At 46.8% G+C, this 20,165-nt stretch overlaps 1 protein-coding gene across 2 annotated transcripts in view; it reads left to right on the forward strand.

The window, feature by feature from the left end:
• DDX31 (DEAD-box helicase 31) overlaps window positions 1-18,775 on the forward strand; it is a 39,694-nt gene extending 20,919 nt beyond the window's left edge. The window contains exons 17-20 of one of the 2 annotated variants that reach the window (XM_058423071.1): window positions 3,305-3,386; window positions 9,658-9,769; window positions 14,880-15,060; window positions 18,682-18,775. In XM_058423071.1, the coding sequence (XP_058279054.1) occupies window positions 3,305-3,386; window positions 9,658-9,769; window positions 14,880-15,060; window positions 18,682-18,706 (400 nt within the window). In that variant the 3' untranslated portion in view covers window positions 18,707-18,775. Of the gene's footprint in view, window positions 1-3,304; window positions 3,387-9,657; window positions 9,770-14,879; window positions 15,061-15,174; window positions 15,308-18,681 lie in introns of those variants that run through there. The other variant, XM_040082963.2, reaches the window with a different exon arrangement.
• The last annotated feature ends 1,390 nt before the right edge of the window (window positions 18,776-20,165 follow it).

A 20,165-nucleotide genomic window follows, 5' to 3' on the forward strand; every position in this document is an offset into this window, starting at 1 on the left:
GAAATTCCCGCTGGGTTTATTGAAATGTAAATACTTCATAAAATATGTATTTTGAAGGAGACAAAGCATGAGATGTGTCCCTGCAGCCTTCAGCTGGTGTAAATGAGCAGCGCTCTGCTGGTTTACAGGGGATGAGGATCTGACCCAGAGTTTTTTCCTAAACCCCTCCACCCACCCCAGCATGCATGGGAGCAAGTCCAGGAATGTTGAGAGTCGGAAGTAATGAGAGCAGACGTGGCTTTGTTCCTGGATGAAAATCCACTTCGGAATTAGAGATGACTGCCTTTGAAATTGGAAATCGCTCGCAATTAATTTTCACCGGTACCTGAAGCCTCTCCTTGGCTTCCAGTGTGGAAAAGCAGCGTTAGCCTTTGCCAAAACGATCTCACTTTGGCTCTGCTGAGATCGGTAATTCCTGTTGGGGCTCAGCAAAGCTGCCTCCTCTCTCTGCAACTTTCTGTTTGGGCTTTGTGTGGCTGGAAGTTGTGGCTGCTCTGCCCAGCTGTAAATGTGGATATGCAGACACGTGCACACTCATGTTTCCTCTACATTCCCTCTTTCCTTTTTTTTTTTTTAAAAAAAAAGTTTAGACTCCAAAATGTTCTGTCTCAGCTCCAAGCACAACTAACAGATTTCCCTTCAAAGGGAGGAGGCAACAAGCAGAAGAAACACGAGGTTCGCTTTTTTTTTCTTCCCTTTATATCTCTTCCAGCCCCTTCAGCCGCAATCTCGCAGTGCCTGCCTCGACAGCTATCAGATAATTTCTTTATCTGCTAACGGCGGCCTAACTAATTTATAAAGGGAGAGGCATCACCGTGAAGGCACGAGTCGTTTCCCTCCCTCTCTGGGGTTGTGCTGTTCCCCGCTCCCAGCTCCCGCTCCCCGCTGTGAACCCAGTTCAGGGATCTGCTGCTGGCGACACGCCAGGCGAGGGGAGGACCCGAGAGGGGGTGACAACTCCTACAAATCAATGTCAAAGGTTTGACATTTTCATTCATGGCCCTGTCAAAGCAACCTTTGCAGGGGGAAGGGGGAGGTCCGCTTTCCTCTTGCTTAAGTGGTTGCCATTTATGTTTTAATTTGCTGTTATACTTTTCAAAACCAAACAGAGAAACCCTCGGTTGTCGTTTTATGCTCCATTTCCCTTTCTCCCCCGTCGCTCCCCCACCTTTCTCTGCATCCTCTGTGAAGGAATCTGTGCATGGGGTGGCCCAGCTGCACATGGGGGTGCTGCTCTCCCTTGCAGGGTGTCTGATGGCCGCTCTGGCACATCCCTTCCAGGCTGGATGGCTGTTCCTCTGCCCCTTCTCCTTTCCTTGTGCTGTGATGCTGAGGTTGAAAAGGCAGCTTGCAAAAGTAAAGGTATTTGTTGTTTTAACTGGGAAGGATGGGAAGCAGGTGAGGATCACAATATCCTGTCACACACACTGTGGCAGAGGTTCATCCATTCCTGCTAGCCAGCTGTTAGAGAACTTGGAGTGAAAGGAAGAAGGTATCCTTGTTGTTACAATTTCTTTCTGTACTTTACAAATTGAGGACTACCAGCAATGCTTCCTTTCAGAAACCATAGGCAGCTTTCTGACCATCTGAGATTCAGCAACCTGAGGACTGTTGGACCACAAAGATTCCTCTCTTCCTTAGAGTGGATTAATCCCAAGTGAACTCCTTGGCTTCTTTTCTAGACGTGACCTTTGCCCATTACAGAAAATTTGGACCCACAGACATCAGCTTTTATGATCTGAGTAATTCCCTTGGAAATGGGACCCAGTTTGGATGCAGCTGTAATATTAATGGCCTGGAGCTGCACAGCTGTTCCTGTGCTGTCACCTGGGGTGTGTGTGCCCCTTAAGACAGCCTTAAAGAGGACAAAGAATTTCTAGTCTGCTGTAAATGCACCTTTAAGCAGGACTGCTCACTTGGAAATGAAGCAGGTTTGTAAGCATTTCCATATCTGGGCCATAGCAGGACCCAGCAGTGTCTTGAAAGCAGAACTGGAGAATAAATCATCTGGTTGAGCCTACAGGAGGAATGTGAGTCGACAGAATGAAAATAAATGCCCAGTGTGAAGCCTGGCTAGGACAGCTGACTGAGTCTCCTGTATTTAAAAAAAAAAAATGTGCTGTGGAGTCTCTAATGGGCTGGGCTTTGGCTTTGCACTTCAGATGAAGAGGGGAGGTGAGTTCTCAGAGCAGGGAAGGAAATCAAACTGTGTCTGGTGTCAGAGGTGGCTTTTGAGGCTATAAATGAATTGGAGGGTGAGTTTGTCCATTGGAAAGGGCCTCAGCTTTGACCTGAGTAGGGTAGCGAGGAGCTGGAATCACATAGGATCCTGTGGGAAAGAAAGAGTGACCAGAGGGAAGGAAACTGCAGGAGAATTGGCTGATAGGAAGAGTTCCTTGGGGTTTTGTTGTTACCCTCTGAACTTGAGTCACTCTGAGAGGAAGGAGCTGTGTTTTGCACACCTTTAGCTCTTTGGTTCTGTGAGCGTGGCCACTAACACTGGTGGAAACAAATGTGTGTGAACATGAAAGTATCATCCTTTGAGTGAGGCCTGAGCACTGTGTCTCATTCCAGAGACTCTGGAAGCTGAACTGGAGGAGATAGGATGTAGCAGGAGTGGTAAAGAAAGAGGACCAGGTGTTTCCAGCCTGTGGGTGCCTCAGTCAGTCTCTTTCTCACAGCTGCACAACCAACCTTCTGCTCCCTGCACATGGCATTGAGTGAAAAAAGAAATGTTGGACAACCCCTGGGGTCAAGGTGGAGGTTGCAGATCTTATTATTTATAGTTACAAAACAAGTTTACAAGAAACATTGATGTTATGAGCTGCTTCAGCTCTGTCTTGAGTTGCTTTTGGTGGAAAGAGTAATGAGGTGCTTCCCAATTGTCTCAGTGCAAGGAAAGAAAAATTATGAAAATAACAGAAGTGTAATCTAATTTATTTCTTTCATCAGTTCCTCTTGGTTGAGAGCCAAGGAGACTTTCAGTGAATGGAAAGTCCACCCTCAGTTATTTTGATGCTCTTCTAGAATTGGAGTGTGTGTGTTGGTGACTTAAAACAGTGACAAAATTGTGGGTGAAACTGCGTCTCTGTGCCACTGAAAGCAGGGGATTGGATTTTACAGCAGTTCCACTTCCAGGGGTGATGAGAGAGTGTCTGGGCTAAGGCCTCATGTATTTCAGGAACAAATTCTCAAGTTGAACTGTGAATCTCAATTGTTTTGCTCCCCATTACCAATCTGTGGCTCATTTCACGCTGTGTTTCAGAGTAGGAGAAACAGTAATTTTTTGTTTTCGTTGCTTCAGTGTTTCAGAGCTGAAGATGGAGAAGGTGTTAGCCTGCCTGATGAAAGATGATCGCTTCAGGTTGCACAGACCAGGAAGCAAGGTGAGTTATTCTGCTCCACTTTTCACTTGCCAGTTCAACATCACTGCCTTAGTGTCTGTCTTTACATCCACGATGTCAGACAGTGTAAATAATTATAGAACTACCTCATATCACAATTTTTCAGTCTTTTGTTGTTCCCAGAAAGCAGTTGCTTGCTAACTCTTCAGGAAATACCTTTGTAGCAGACAGGGAAGGTTTCTGGATGCAAAAGCTCTGTGTTTCTTCCCCCACTCTTTCTGTTTTTCCTGTGTTTTCTGCACTAAAATGCTGTTGGAGATGACAAATGGCTCTAAACTTCTCTGAAGAAACAAGGAAAATGCATTTGGTGACGTGTTACATCAGGGTTTTTATCACCTGCATTTACTTGGAGCCTAAAACAAAGCTCCCTGGGTTGACAGGCACCTTTTTATTGACTTGGGCAAGCTTTGGGTCTGCCTTCAAGTTGCTAATTCACAGAATTCACTCATTTGCAATTGATGTCTCGGGCGTTGCTGCGCTCTGGCAAATTAAATCCTGCAAGAACCCGCATTTTGAATGGGAGTCAAGAATGTGTCAAGCATGATGCAGCACACGCTCTTTTTTTTTTTCCCCTCTTGTTGCTGTTTTGCCTGCCCGTGCTTTTGTTACCGCGTGTCTGAGGCGCCTTGTTCCCGGCGCTGGCTGGTGGGAGCCGTGGTGTTCCTGGTGAACACGGCCTGTGAAAGATGTTCTGCGTTCCTGCACCTCACAGACAGCCACATCTGAGCTCAGCTGAGATGCAGCTCTGTTTGAAGCTCTCTCCCACCACTGGTTTTTTGGCTGAAATCAGCCTGTAGTGCCTGTGTTTTAAATGTCTGGATCGCGCCGTGGAGATCGCCTTGTAACAAAGCTGAGTTGTGCTTTGTCAGTGCAGAAATTATTTTAAATAGTTCCGTGTATAAATAGTTTCCTTTTGTCCCAAGTGTGCTTATAGGGGGAGTAATTTCAGATTTCCTTCGAAGACTTTTTCAACAATCCCTTTCATGCAAAAATTCTACTTTAAATTTGTTACTGGCACAGGACAGAATATTTGCTGTTCCAGATGTGGGAACAAACTCTATTTCTGGGAAGTGGGCAAAAAAGAGAACATGTTTTGTTCCAGGGAATTATGATTTAAGTTTTGAAAAGTGGCACAAGAAAATGCCTTTTTAGCAACAAAAACTTAACCAAGCCTGTTTGCTACCAAAACTGGTCAGTTTGATATTTCTACCATGCTTCCAAATTGTCAAAAGCTCTACACATTTAAGTGCAGAATTTTTAAAATACATTTCTTTTGGCTTTCTTCCTTTCCTTCAAAAAAGCTCTAAACCCAGCCCCTCTATGAAAGGAGCAGTAGCTTTTTGGGCAGTGCAGCATGCAGGAACTTGCGCAGAAGGACTTGGTGCCTTTTGCTTTCAAAGGTGGGATTAAATTCCTCTTTTCCCTCTGACATCAAAGCGAGGGGGATTTTGCTGTTGACTTCACTGGAGCTGAGATCCATCCACTGTGGCTGCAGGATGATTTTAATCTCTTTCAGGAACTTAGAAATACAGAATAACCAGTTTTTATTCTTTCAATCTGAAAGAAGTGGGATTTAAGAACAGAGTTTCTCTTCACGGGAAAAAAATCCAGTATCACTTAATGGGGACAGAATTACAACAGTTCTGTCAATATGAAACAGACTCCTTCAGGAATTACTTGAAAAATATATTAATGCAATCAAGGACTTGTTGTGTTTGTTAGCTCCGTGTTTTATAGTTGTGTTTGTTAGCTCCGTGTTTTACATCGCTGTGGAGGCTCTGAGCGCTCAGCTCAGAAGCTGCAGGGGCTTTTCCCAAGTTTTTCAGGAGGGTTAATCTCTATTAAATTCCATTTTTATAGTTGTGTTTGTTAGCTCCGTGTTTTGCATCGCCGTAGAGGCTCTGAGCACTCAGCTCAGAAGCTGCAGGGGCATTTCCCAAGTTTTTCAGGAGGGTTAATCTCTATTAAATTCCCTGAATTTGCCACATGGAGGGTGCAATAAGCTGGGAGCGCAGTGGGGCGGGGAGGGATTGAGGAGGTGTCAGGAGCAGGCAGGTTCAGCTCTGCTCTCAGCTCTCCATGCTCTGAGCCATGTATTTATTATAGTCCTGCACACAGCAACCTCATTATGATGCTCTTCAGTTCTCATTGCCTCAACTCAAGTCCATTATAAGTACCACGTTGGAACATGTATTTTTTGGGCTTCTGTGTGCAGCCAGGGAGCAAGCTGAAGTGCCTGTAAAATGTATATTTTATATTTAGGTGTATGAAATATATATGTGGCTATGTCTGGGCGTGTGAATGTTCACCTGCCTACAAAGAGAATAAATTTGATCTTTCAACTTTTATGGAGGGGGGCAAGGGGGGACTTGGTGAGTTCTAGAGGAAGTGTGTGGAGGTTAGTAAGAAGTTGTTATTAAAACAAAATCCTTCATTTTGTTTTGAAGTATAATGGAAGCAGGAGATGTTACAGACAGGCTTTTTGGTGGATTTTCCCCATCTTTCTTTTTTTCCCCCCTGTTTTAAGACTGAACTTTTTTACCTCAGTCTAGTCTTAGACTGTGTTTCAATTTTTTTTTTTTTTTTTTTTTTTTCATTATCTTGTTCTCTTAATGAAATCAGAAGTTTTCAGTACTTATCCCAACCTCTCAAACCTAAAACCTGCCATCTTTATCACTGGAAGTTTCCTCCTTCTGACAGAAATCCGTGTATCTTTTCCTCCTGGAGTTGGCATTTTTGGGAGCTCCCCTGATGTCTCAAACAACTTTCAATAACGTTGCACCCTGACTTTTTTCTCTTGCATTCCTTCTTTTAGCTTTTAAACATTGTTACTGTCCACAGTCATCACGCAGGTGGTTTGGGATCTGCCAGAACAGGCTTTTAAGGAATCACAAGGCAGGAGAAGTTCTCCTATCCCACAGTTTCTCCACGATGGCAGCAGTGCTGCTTATTTAACAGAGGGAACAAATTTAGATGGGGAGCAGATCAAGCAAACCTCTGGGGTAGGCTTTTATCTCTGGGGTCTTGGAAAAGTGTGTAAGGTCTCAAATTAATTGTCCTGCTCCTCCAAACCAGGATTAAAGCTTGCCTGTATGAGTAAAGCACATGCAATGGCTTCCATGCTCTCCCAGAAGCACTGATTTATTTGATCTGTCCAGACACTCAATCGTGGGCAGGTTTTATTTTCGCAGTTTGTCTCTGAGTCAGTTTTAAATTTAGATTTTTTTATTATTATTATTTTCGGGGTGGGGATATTTTTGTTTGGTTTTTTAGATGAACCTCCCTGGAAGACAGGAATCAAACACTGGGATTTTTTTCATGCCCATTAGGGTGCAATTTTAAAATGAGATCTGTCTCAAGGGTCTGAAGGGGATAAAAGACAAGGTGGAGATAGGAGGGGAGAAGCTGTTTTCTGAGGACATTATCTTTCCTGCCATTTGCTTTTTTTTTATTTATATCTCTTGCACTGACCTCACACTTTGAAAATTATGCACCTAGTTTTTTATCCCTCATTTTTGTCTTACTTTTTTTTTTTTTTTTTTTTTTTTTTACTATTTTCCCCCAGCACCAGGAAGAAGAGATGCCGCATTTTGAAACCTAAAGGGGGGAATAAGAAAAGTCCTTTGTAATATATTGCCATATTATCACTAAATCCCCTGACAGTTGTGACACAGAAGCAAGTCACCTGTCACTTAAGCTTGAGGTCTCTTTAATTTTCTCCTGGAATTCGCACCAGGCTGTCTTTAATTTGAGGCCTTTATTGGAATTCTGAAACCTTTCTGCCTCCCCGGTGCTCAGATCTATTCTGAGTGCTGTTACAGAATGTATACAATAACCAACACAGGGATTCAGAGGGGGCTGAAGCACTGTTTATTTAACACTCTGGAGGGATTTTCGTGCTTATTCGGTCCTGGCTACCCAGCTTTCAATATCGCTTTGACAACCGTTATGCCCTTCTCATTAATTTTAAACAGTTAAAACACAGGAAAAAGAGAAAAAGTTTTCATTATTAAAGTGCTTTACTTTTTAATAACAGAGGATTCTGTCCGCCAGGGGAAAGGGCAAACCTCACTAATTTCACATTCATATTAAAAAGCGCTGGGAAGGTGACACTTGGTGCTGCCAGGAGGCTTAACAAAAGGAAAGTGCTGGGGGGGCCGGGAGGAGCAGGCGGGGCCAGAAAGTTTTGTGTTTCACGGCGGTGGAAACTTGGTAGTGACAACAAGGAGTGGCCTCTTCAGCTCCACTCGGGGTCACCGGAGCTCTGCAGGCACCCCTGGGCTGGGGACGGTCTCAGCTTCAGGGCACACCTTACTTAAAGTGAAAGGCACCTGTGAAAGGAGTGTCCAGAGAAGGGCAGCAAAGCTGAGGAAGGGTCCAGAGAGTAAATGAGGTGAGGAGCAGCTGAGGGAACTGCGGTGGCTGAGCCTGGAGAAAAGGAGGTTCAGGAAAGACAACCCACAGACAGGAGGGGGCAGCCAGGTGAGGGGTCAGGATCTGCTCCCAGGGAACAAGGACGGGAGGAGAGGGCACAGCCTCAAGGAAAGGTTCAGGTGGAACATCAGGAAGAGTTTCTTCACTGCAAGGGTGGTCAAGCATTGGAATGGGCTGTCCAGGAAGGTGGTGGAGTCCCCATCCCTGGAGGTGGTCAGGAAAAACTGGACGTGGCACTCAGTGCCGTGATGATGTGACAAAGTGATGATCAGTCCAAGCTTGGACTCGATGATCTTGGAGGTCTTTTCTGATCTAAATGATGCTGTGGTTCTGTGAGATGGGTCCTGAGCCTTTCCTGAGGGGATTGGGAGACAGCAGAGAGCAGAAATCTGGGGGACTTTGGAGCTGTCCTTGGAGATGGAGTCAGCCCAGGCAGTGAGTGAGCAGGAGCTCCAGCCCCAAGTGTGTTTGCCTTGTTGAGGAATTTTACCCAGTGGCTGGAAGCTGTGGGATCCTGGGTTTCAGAGAGGCCACAGTGCAGGGCATTTAAACTGCATTTGAGTTCTGTCTCTGGGCACATTTGCTGTTGGGTACAGAGTGGCACATCTGGGACAGGAAAGCATTTTGTGTCAGGTGCTGGCAGCCCCCACGGTCCCTGGGGTTTGTTTGTGGTGTCAGTGGGATGTGGCTCCTCTGGACTGGCAGCAGCGCAGAGCAAAGAGGGGTTTGCAGCATTAGCATGCAGATCTGCCAGAGGAGAACAACAGGACTGCTGCCTTGGCACTGGCCTCCTCCAGAATCCTGGGAGCTGGATGTTGGTATTCAGTCAGCCCTGCTCCGATGGAGGTCTGACCGGTATCAAGTTGCTGCCTTGGATCTGGCACTCTCCCACTTGGATGCTGGTTCCTGTCAGAGTCACACTGGAGAGCTGTGGCCCTTTTCTGGGAGAGGTGCACATCCGTGGATGCTTGGCTTTGCACGTTGCTGTCAGCTTTCCTTTCTGGTCCACAATTCCTTTCTCTGCCTGGATCCCTCAGAGAGGGAGAGGGCCTCTCTTCTCCTCCCAGTGACAGCTTGCTCCCAGGAATGCTTGTTTTCCATTTCCTGAGCTGCATCCTGCAGTCTGATCCCAGGAAAGCTGGAACACGTGCAGAATTGCCCTTTTGGCCTGAGGAAGTTTATCCTGTCGTGCCTTTGGTGCAAGGGACTGGTCCTGCTCTAGAGGAGCCAAGTGATGGCAGTTGCAGTCAAATGTGATGTGTTGACAGTGAGGAAACTTCATGTGGAAATCCATGCTGGAATTTGTGAGAAGTTCATTTGGTTGCCTTTGTTCACAGCTGCTGGATTTGGTTTCTTCTCTTGAGCTTGTGATCTCCTGCTCTGGGTGTTTTGGGGAAGTGCACAGGGGAACTTGCAGCATCACTCTGAAACTGTTAGTGTAGGGTCTGGGGGCAGTTATTCCAAATAATTCCCAACGGAAACAAGCAGTGGGATCTGGCCTGTTGTACCTGGAAGCCAAAAAAGGAAAAAAAAAGAAAGGGAAGGGAAAAGCAAGGGAAAAAGATACGTGATAGATGTTAGAAAACACAAAATTAAAACTGATTTGTTCTCCCCACCACACGGTGCTCACTGGCTGCTCTGACTTTAACAATCTTTATCTGGATTTTTTTTTTCTCCTCTAGTAATATTGAGAGGATTACCTTTGTTGGCCCCTGGGTAGTTGCTGTGTGATTTTACTGTTATTAAATCTATTGTAAACTGCTTCATTATTCCTGACTCAAATTCTCTCTTTCCTCTAATCCTTCCGCCTCCCTGGTAGAAATCCTGTGGCAAGAACCCTCAGGAAGTCCGGGAGAGGGCCACGGTCCTGCAGACAAAATTTGAAAACCACGTCCACTCCAGCGAGGGGAATGTCCGGTGGGCAAAGAAAGGTCAGTGAGTTTCCTTCCACTTATCCCACAAGGGCTCAGAGGAGCTGCCAAGGTTTTCTTCTGGGGCACAGCATCAGGGAAAAGGCCTGGAAGAAACATTTTGGGGCCGTTGGGCTCTGAGGCAGGCCCAGAAGGCTTTGTGGTGATATTAAATGTTAATTTCTGGCGTTCCTGTATTACGTGCAAATGAGATTTAGTCTTGGCTTTCAGTAGGATTCACATCCGAGGGCTTTGACCCAATCACAGGAGCGAGTGAGTTGTGTGGGATATGCTGGGAAGGGGATGGGTGATTTCCTCCAGCACATCCTACTGCAATTCCCATCAGATGTCTCCAGTTCACGCCGGGGGTGAGTTTGAAGCCTGAAAGACAGGATGAAACCCTGACCAGGGAAGGATCTTGGAGTGGAGCTGGTGGTGTGGGATGGGAGATAAAAGAGAGAGGGGCAGCAACTCAAAAAAGCGGGATGGATAAAAACTGGGATGGACTTGATAATTGTAGTTGTGTACAGGTCTGGGGTTTGATCTGCCTTTTTTTCTAGGCAGGATGCACAGCAGTTGTCACTGAGCACTGTAAGAGGCTCTGCCCTTCTTCCTCTCAGTTTGGAAAATCGAGAGGAAGACAGATTTGGGAGAAAGATTAAAATCTTGCTGGGGATGTGGTAGGAAAAGAAACACCAAACTGTCTCCTGAGAGGAGCCAAAAAGGTGGTACAGGGTAGGCACTGTGGGAAGTCAGGCCCCAGAGCTCCTGGGCAATTATTTGGAATTTGTGAGTTACTGAGACAAATCCACAAAATGCAAAACCTTTATGAAAGAGACTAAGCCATTCTTGCTCACAGTATTTAGGACTGGAGCCTTTCCCCGTTTTTTGAGTCTCCTTTTCCCACATCTGCCTTCCTGGTTATTTTCTTTATCACCTCATTGCTCTGAGTCAAGTCCTGCTCTCTAAGCTTGTGTAGGAGTTATTTCAGTTGTGCAGCGTTTCCAGTTGAGGGGGGTCCTGGTGAGATGAATTTCAATGTTCTGCATCATTCCTGTTTCCCATTCTGTGTTCCTGCTGTGTGCACCTGCATACAGGTGTGGGACAGGTGTGCCTCGTGCTCACCTTCTGAAATCACCTTCCAAGGGGTCCAAAACCATATGGGGAAATTGCTCTTGGAGTTATACAATGTCTGGAGAAACTGGAGAAAGGGAGGCTGTTCTCAAGATAAAAGTTAAGTTCAGCATGAAAATGGTTTGGAATCTTGAGAAGTGATTGTTCAGGAGGTCAAAGATATTGGGTTTTTCTGAGTGTTGTACTCCCTCCTTAGGTGATGACAGCAGAGCAACCAGAGTATCTCCTGTGACTCCCTGCTTACCCCAATCACTCTGCATGCTTTGGATTGTGTGTGGAGCAAAGTACTTGAAATTCTGCTGTTTCACTCCTTGCTCTCCCCCACCACTGCACACCCCCAGGCTGAAATCTCACCCCAGCTCCAGCAGCTGCAGTGCTGTTCTCAGTTCCTTGTGGTTTTCCAACGCCTTCCTCCTGCAGTGAAAGTGTTGGACTTGCTACACAAGCAGCCTGCACCCGTTTTCAGGTGTGTGGTGTAATTTTGTCGCTGCTCTTTTAAATCCACAATCTCCAAGCCTGTGGCTAACGTGATCATAATCCTTCATCCTGCGTGGATGAGCTTCTCACTGCTCCCTTGGGATTTCTTTTACCCCGTGCAACCTTCCAACCTGAGATGCCTGTGACAGGAACAAGCAGTGAACAACTCTGGTCACACCTAAAACCCCTCTGTGGTTCCTCTCTACCCAGTGTCGCTGTGCACACACCCACCCACACACACTTGTTGCTTGACCTCAGCGTTAGTGACTTCTGTAGCTGCAGAAAATACATCAGGAAACGCTGAAATGCTGTGCATCCCATTTATCTTGTAGAGGAGTACTCCACCTCTTTTTCCAACTCTGCTATCTACATATGCAAATTTTCCACTGCTGAGTGGCTTCCATAAGCCCCTCTTCCTCCCCTCTGAGCCAGGCGTCATGAATAATTAACATGGCAGCTGGCTTTTGCTTTCATGGCAGACAATCAACTGGAAACTGTGCCAGAGATGCATTTGTTTCTCTCTCTTTTTCTGTTTTTCCCCATTTTTCTGACCTAGTCAATGTTAATAAGCAGTGTTTGCACTGCAGCCTGCTTTCTAAAGGCGAGTGGCTCCCTGCCCGCTCTCCCCTTCTGGCTCTGGGTCCCGTGTTTTCCACGCTCAAATCAAATGGTTCAGGGAAGGTGCTGCCCTTCAAACTTGATTGACTGATCAGCAGTGAGGTGGGTGGGAGGAGGGCTCTGGCTGGGCCCTGCTACCTGAAGGATGAACCTTATAAGGAGTGGAGCCCCTTTTGGGAAGTGGAGGATGCTCATCCCGAGGCTTTGCACGGTGATGGGTGCTTCATTTCGAAGTTGTGGGGCCAGAAAGAGCTCAGGAGGCTGATCCTGTGTGCCCCTGAGTTACAGAGAGGGTAAGGAAGCAAACCCTGCCTTCCTCCTCCTTGTTTCCCTGTTTTACAGGCAGCAGTTGAGCGTTTTGCCTCCTCCCTTCTGTCCTCAGCGCCCGTGTGTGGAGAGGGACAGCAGGGTCACAGGAGCCCAGGGCTGTGGCACAAGGCTCAAATCCGTGGTGGTTTTGGTGCATCCTCCCCTCCTCTCTGGCAGAGTGCCCCCCAGTTTATCCAGTGTGGTGAGGCCGAGCCCTGGGGCCGTGCTGGGGGCTGGCTGCCGACTGAGAGCCTGGTGAACAGGTTATGTCACCTGTGTCCCTTTCAGATCTCATTACCCCCTCATCCCCTGTTAAGAATAGCAGCAAACCAGCCAATCTAACCCCCATCATACATAAAACACGCTGGGTTTTTTCTTTTTTTCCTTTGATTTTCCACACTTAGGGAGAAAAAATGGGGGTGCAGAGGGGCAAAGGACTGGTCTGAATCCTCTGTCTCACATGAGCACCAGTCCAAATCCCACTGCAAGCCAGTACATGTTACCTCAGACTTGGGTCAGTGTGGCAAAAACTCTCAACAGCTCGGGCAGTTTGTTCCTGTGGCATCAAGATAAGGAATGTACATGAATTATGGCCTGACCAGCACTGTTACCAGTCTTTGTGAGTTGTTTTCCTAAAGCTCTGTCCCTTTGATCACAAAATCATAGAAGAATTTCAACTTCGAAAAAAAAAAACAATAAAGCTTTCAGTATCTGGCCACTCTAATTGTACATAAAAGCCAGAAAACATGGCTCTGGCAACACTGAGGGGTCTAAAGAGCTGATAGTAAAGATTTTTAAAAGAATCTCATCCACAAAGGTCTTCATTTCGATCTCGTGGGTGCTGTAATGAACATCTCAGCTCTGAGCTGCTGGGAGCTGAGGCGGTTTCCTGGGCTGGGATTGTGACCTGCAGGTCCAGCCAGGCTCTCAGTTCAGCCCTGGGTTAGTGCCTTGCAGCTCTCCCTGGTTTTGTGTGCTCTGACTCAAAGCTGGATCCGGCAGATGTCTGTCAGGACTTAGGGAAGAGGGGAGCCTTTGACACTTAGATTCTCCATCTCTGACCTGGGGAGTTGGTACCAGCGGCTTTTCCTCTCTGCACGGCTGCAGGAGGTGAGCTCAGCCTTCATAACAAGGGGATCTTTAGTATCAGCCATTTCAAATGCTGTGAGGCAGACAGCTGTATTAGCTCCAGTGGGACTGAATTCAAAGCGGGAGCAAGTTCCTATTGTTCCCTTTGAAGAGTTACACCTTCTCATAGGTGAATTTGACCAATAACTTTATGGGAAAAAAAAAAAAAAAAAAGCAGCAGAACAGGGTTTTTGAGAGCATTTGAGCTGGTTTATAAGCCCTCAGAAGGATGGCCTTCAGACAAGACACTGAGACAGTATTTGGAATTTAGCATTCTCTTTTTTGGGAAAAGCACAGGTCTCTCGGTGCTCAGAAGCCTCTAAAAGAGCAGCACTGTGAAACTGGGAAGAAGGTGCAAAAAAACTCAATCTTTTCTTCTCATCGATTGGGAAAAGGAGTTCGCTTTGCTCAGTAAACAGAGCTTTGATGGATTCCCTGGGTCCTTCCAGGAGCTGATCTGCTAAAATGACATTTTTATTACTGTTCATAAACTCCAATCTCCGGCTGCTGCCAAGAGATTAGACATAAGCTGTGGGCAAACTTGCTGGTCCGGTGGCTCAACAGGCAAGGGCAGGAGAGGTGAGAGTTTAGAGCTCGCTGCTGTCGGGAGTGAGAGGGAGAGGAAGGTGCAGGAGGTGGTTTGGAGTGAGGGCTGGGGGGACACAGGAGGTTTAGCAAGCAGGGGATTGAGGGGAGGCATTTTCTGAGCTGCAGAGTTTCCTTCCTGGAAGTCCCTCTATTCCCAGAGCAGGGGCCAGCCCGGGTGTAGTTAACGTTCTGGGGACGGGGAGGAGCAGAGGTAGTGCTCATATTAGTGGATGATTGTCTTTAGAGCAATGAGCCCTGAGGGGAAGGGCATTACAGGAATATAAAGATGGGAAGGGAAATTTGCACACGGTTCTATTATTTTTCCCTTTTGAGAAGGTGAGCTCTGTTCTCAGTGTGCTGATGAGTCAGGAAATCCATCCGGCTCTCAGATATTTATAAGGGACTAGCTGGTAACTGGTGAAAAATACATGGACTACTGGGACTCTAATACCAGAGGAGTCTTCCTGTGCCATCTCCATGCTTCTCTTTCTTCATCCCTGCATCTCTGTCCCCACTCTCCTCTTAACTGCTGCCACTCAGTGTCAACGACTTTTGAAAGAAGTGCTACAAACTCAGCTTTTGTGGCCAAAGGGGCAGCCTTGCAAACCCAGTGCACTTCAGTGGAGCTTTGTTTCGGTTCCTAACACCTCCCCAGCACCCTTTTGGGATTGTACCAGTACTGTGCAACCTTCACAGGTTGCTAACGTGCCAACCTTTTCTGCCAGCTGCTGAGCAGAAAGTGTCCCAAAGGCCCAGACCTTTCAGCTGGAACAGCTGAATCTTTAAGTGTGTGTGTATATGTGTGTTTATATATATGTGTGTGTATATATAAATGCAGCAACAAACAGAATTCACTGGTGTTTTTCCCTCCCCTCAGCACTGCAGTCTTTCCTTTGTGCCTATACCACCTATCCCAGGGACCTCAAGCACATCTTCCACATCAAATCTCTCCACCTGGGTCACGTGGCCAAGAGCTTTGGGCTGAGAGATGCCCCCCAGAACCTGACTGCTCTTCCAACGGCAGGCTCAAAGAGGAAAACCAAACCAAAACCAAAAAGGTAGGTCAGTCTGATGTTCCTGAGCCAAGGAACCCCTGTGCTGTGCTTTTCTCCTCAAGGTGGTTGGGCTTGCTGCAGGAATCGAGTGTAAATCAAAAGCTGATCTGTTGGTAGGAGTGATCCTTCTGCAAACCTGGAGGTGTGAGTGGTTCTAGCAAAAGCATTTCTGCAAAATCCTGTGGGATCTCTCCTGGGAACCGTCTGCAGCAAGCCCAGAGTTGCAGCTCTGTCCCCTCTAGCCTGTGCTCAGGGCTGTTCTGGGCACTCCTGTTCTGTGTAAGGAGTTGGAGATTCCCTGGTGCTGCTGGAGGAGCCCTGAACCCTCTGCTGTGCTTGCAAGGGAGCTGAAGGTGCTCAGTGCATCTGATCCTGGCTGCTCTGACTTGGTTCCACAGGACAGATAATCCTCTCTTTTGGGATCTCAGTGCTAAGGACACGCTCTCTTCCCTACTGCAATGGCAGGATCCAAACCTCTGCCTTGCCAGTGAAATCACTGTGATAATTCAAAGGAGGAAAGTCTTCTTTCTTTATCAGCACCAATTGTGACTCTTTCCATGTAATTGTTGCTACAAACTCCATTAGCAAACCTTAGCCATGCAATTAGAGCACTAATCCACATAATTGTTCCAGGGCTGGGCACTGCTCCTGCACATGCACCTATCCTGTGAAAAGAAAAAAAAAAAAAAAAAAAAATGCAAGGGGAAGGGATTTTAAAATAAAAAGTTGGAGCCTGCATTGTCCTGCTTTCAGCAGCCACCAGGGACAGGCCACTGCTCTGCCTCCTGCTCCAGCTGACCCTCCTCAGCAGATGGGCAACAGGACGGGAATGCCCCTGTGAGCAGGGGATTTAAGGGAGCTTTATTTCGGGAAGAATAGCCTGATTAGCTGATAAAGAGCATGTAAGATGGTATGGGGTGGGCTTTGATGTCTTGCTGGCCCAGCAGGGTGTCAGGCTATGACTGACAGTAGCGTGTCACAGGATTACTTGGCCTGTAACAATGCCTCTCTCTGTTCCTGTGATGTTGCTACTCTGTTAGAGCCACTTTTTCCCTTGTTACAAACCTCTTTTAGACGGGGGTTCCTCCTCCCCGAGTCTTCATCCCATTATAGCACCGACAAGCTCAAGATACAGTAGGTATTTACACTCAGGACTTGGGGGTGTGGAGGTGTTGGAACAAATGGTCTGAGAGTGACTTGAGGGCTCATTTGCACGTGGATCACAGAACTGAGGCTCAAGGAAAAGTGGGCAGACTTTGCACAGCTCCATCACGGCTCAAGCTCCAGATTTCAAATCCGGGAGCATCTGCAAAGTTAAGACCCTGCAAAAAATAGCCAAAATTGGGTTGTGCAACAAATGGTCCTGCCTGTGAAACTTGGTTCTAATCAGCTTTCTCCATGTGTGCTTAAAACAAATAAATAAATAAAGAGAAAGGGTCTATTAGTATTTATAGGATAGTTTAGAGAAAGTGAGTATCAATTCAAATTCAGTCTGCACTAGCATAAATCCAAGATAATGCTATTAACTTAGAGAATTGCTTTTGATTTCACACTGACAAAGCAGAAAGCAAAACTTTGCCTGCCATTTAGAAGACAAACAGTTTCTAACTGTAAAATGCAAGGCCTGGAATTACAACAGCACAGTCACAGAGCAATCTTTTTAATTATATTTCTCACATGATGCTGTGAGTGTTGGTTGTCGTATTACGCATTGTCTCCCAACATCCGATACTGGTTTTTAATCAGGCTGCTCACTAAAGCCTCATCTCTCAGCACCTGCCTGGAGAATAAAGAGCAGGCACTCCAGGTTGAACGTGGGGTAAAGGTGATCATTAAATGTTTCCTTAAGAGGACAAAGAAAACTTCTCATTTCTTTTGAAGTCTCTTTTTGTGCTTGGCGCCTCCTTGGAGAGCCTGCTCGGGGGAAGGTGAGACAGTGAGAGGGAGCAGCCAGGTGTGAGATGTGGGAGCAGCCCTCTCCTCAACGCCCGTGTAAACTTCCATGGCTTTTTCTGAGGTCTTTGTGCAAAGCAGCTGTCCCTTTAGCTGCAGTGGATCTTGCAAAACCCGATCTGAAGACAGAAGAATAATCGCTCGCGATGTTTTCTGAAAGTTGCGATGCTGTGTTTAGGTGAGAGATGAGCACACAAACCAGATACCACATATTGAATTACAGCACAGCAGCTTAGCCAGGGTCTGGGCTCATGCTTTGGCTGCAGGGTAGAGGCAGGGAAGCTGATCCCACTTCCATTGAGGGATTAGCTGTCCTTGCTTCACTGTGGAGTCGCAGCACGCCGAGGAAGTGGCTGACAGGCCAGATAGACTTGTCTTTTGACTCCTTCACAATGCAAATGCCAAAGACCCACTGCCATTCCACCGTGCCTCTGGATCAGTGGGCTTGCATGGGAATCTGGCAACTGAGGGTTTGCTTTCCCTTTGAAATCAGGAAGGCCGCTGTGTGCCCCCAAAAGCTTTCGCTGCAGTGAGGAGTTGCAACTTAATTTGGCTTTTCTGTGAGTTCAAGCCATTACAAAGAAAGATGACTCTTCAGTTCAGCTGATTCTGTGGAACTCCCTGCTACAGGAATCTCTGATGCAAGAAATGCTCAGGTTGAATTTACTTATGAGTATCAAAAATTGCTACAGCATATGCAAACAGTGATATGAAAACAAAGTGCTTCAGAGTTTAAGTAAAATGGGATCAGGAAGAGGTGTTTGAGAGCTGCTGTACATCATTAGCACAGTGCCATGGCTCTGGTGTGGAGATGGGCATGGCCTGAAGGCTTTGGCTGCAAGATCTTTGTGTTAATTCATTCTTCAGCGTGGTCAGGTAGAGTCAGACAACTCCTGGGACACAGACCTTGTAGCCCTGTGTCCTCCACATGGCCAGGGCAGCATTTTTAGCCTTTTACCTCCTCTCCCACCTCACATCTTTGGTTTCACTTTTGAACATCTTGGCATTGACAATTTTGAAAAGACTAATGCAGGGTTTGTGACTCAGAGCTGCAGCTGGGCCTCCCTGCACAGCAGTTGTCTCATTGTTGGAAGCATTTTGCTTGCCAGTTGTTATGTGCACATTTAGAGTTTTCCTGATACCACTTAATTAGTCAAAATGCAACTTTGGAATTCTGCCCACTGGGAATTTCACTTGGTTTGGAAAGCCAAACTGGAGCTCAGGTAAGAGCATGTATCCATGGGCAGATGGAACTAAAAATGAGAGTAAGAGACATGGCTGTTGTGAAAGGAAACATCGCCATCACTCTTTATTAAGGCAGTTCAGGGACACAGGTGAGTCCTGGCTACCACATCATCATGTTATAAGAGAAAGCCTCTTCTGAAATTAAAGTTTTATAGTTGTAAAATCCATCTGATTCCTGCATACACCAATGTCCTTTATTACTGTCCTGTTCCACTGGAGCACAGAGCCTTTGCTCCATCTCTGATCAAGTAAACAGTGCTTGCACACAGAGCTGGAAACCTCTCTGCTGGGGGCTGTGCACTAAAAATTATCACCTCTCTCTAATTGAAATATATTCTGTCCTCTAGGCTGGGAAAGGGCCTGACAGAAGCAAGAATCCTGGGAGGTTCCCACCCTCCCAGTGCTGCTTTTGGCCTTTTTCCGTAGGGTGGAGACCAGGGGATGGCAGTGAAAGTGACCCTGGGGTTTCTGTGTGGCTGAAATGCACTTGACTTCAGTAGGGCAAGGTGGGCTTTGCTGTTCAGCACATCCCAGTGTGGAGACCACCCTGCCCTGAGTGTTCTGGAACAGCCTTGGTGCTCATTCTGGCTAGGTTATAATTTTCCTCGATCTTCTCAAGCATCTGCATCAGCTGGGAGCAGAGGACCTGGGCCATCTGTTGACCTGTCGAGAGCAGTGTGGGATTGCTGATGGATTTCTTGCCCCCACTCTACAAAAACAACAGCAGCAAAACCAACCCAAACAGGGTTGCTCTGGCTGCAGATGGTTCATCCAACGCTGTAAGTAGGAGAAGCAGGTGTTGCAGCAGCCTTGGCCCAGAGGTAACCCAGCTCTGCTGCTGGCACGGTGTCAAGGAGCTGTTGGAGATGCTGTCAGGCAGATTGATGGTGCAATCCACATTGAAATGTTTTCTGATAAATGGAACGGCCTCCTCGGGTCTCCTCCAAAGACACACCATGAGTTCTGGGACTGTGCATCAGAACTTCATCCTCCTCTGTCCTCAGCTGGAGCAATGTGGGAGCTTTTGGTTGCTGCAGATGCTGGGAGTTGGTTAAAGGTCACTGCACCTGGGCACTGCATTGCAGCAGCATCTCACACAGCAAGACAAAGGAGCAGGCACTGGTGCCACCCAGGTTGAGAGACACCTCCAAGACAAGTCACCCACCACTGAGGTGAAAAGACGAGCGGAGGCTCTTCTGAGCCAGCAAACAAGACTCAGGAGAAGGAGATCAGTCCAAGCCCTTCAGATTTCCTCAGAGATGGAGGGTGGGGCAGCACCACCATCCCTAAAATCATGGTGGCTTCAAGTGGGGAAGGGGAGCAGCATGCTGGGAACAGCTCTGCAAGTGGGGTAGGAGGGAACTGAAGCAGAGGGAAGAAGGATTTTACTCTTTCCTTCACTGAGCACTTCTTCTTCCAGATGTTCCTCTCCTGCCTTTTCATCATTCAGTGATGTATTTAGCAAGATTCACAAGTTTCTCATGTTTAAACAGTGAATAAAATCATTCCAGTTTTCTGGAGGAGAACAGATTTTTTTTTTTTTTTTTTTTTTTTCTTGAAAACTTTGACCTGGTCTTTTCTAGCCTTTGAGGAGATAACAAAGTCATCTGGGGACAGTCCCTCTTTGTCCTTATTGTGTCTCTGCTGAGGGTCTTGGCACCAGCTTTTGTGAGGGTGCAGCTTAATTACAGATGTGCACAGGCAGCTCCAAACCTGAGTCTTTTATTCCTTCCTCTGTCTCAGTACACCATGATACCTAGACATGAGATCACAGCAAGAGATGCTGATAATCCATGTGTTTTTCCAGTGATGGGAACATGGGTTCTGTCTGTGTTGCAAATGCATCTTTACATTTACAGCCTTTCTGTGAAGCTTTTTGCCACAGTATCACCACACAGCTCCCTTAAATT

This window comes from Hirundo rustica, chromosome 20, assembly GCF_015227805.2.
Source record: "Hirundo rustica isolate bHirRus1 chromosome 20, bHirRus1.pri.v3, whole genome shotgun sequence".
NCBI lineage: Eukaryota > Metazoa > Chordata > Aves > Passeriformes > Hirundinidae > Hirundo > Hirundo rustica.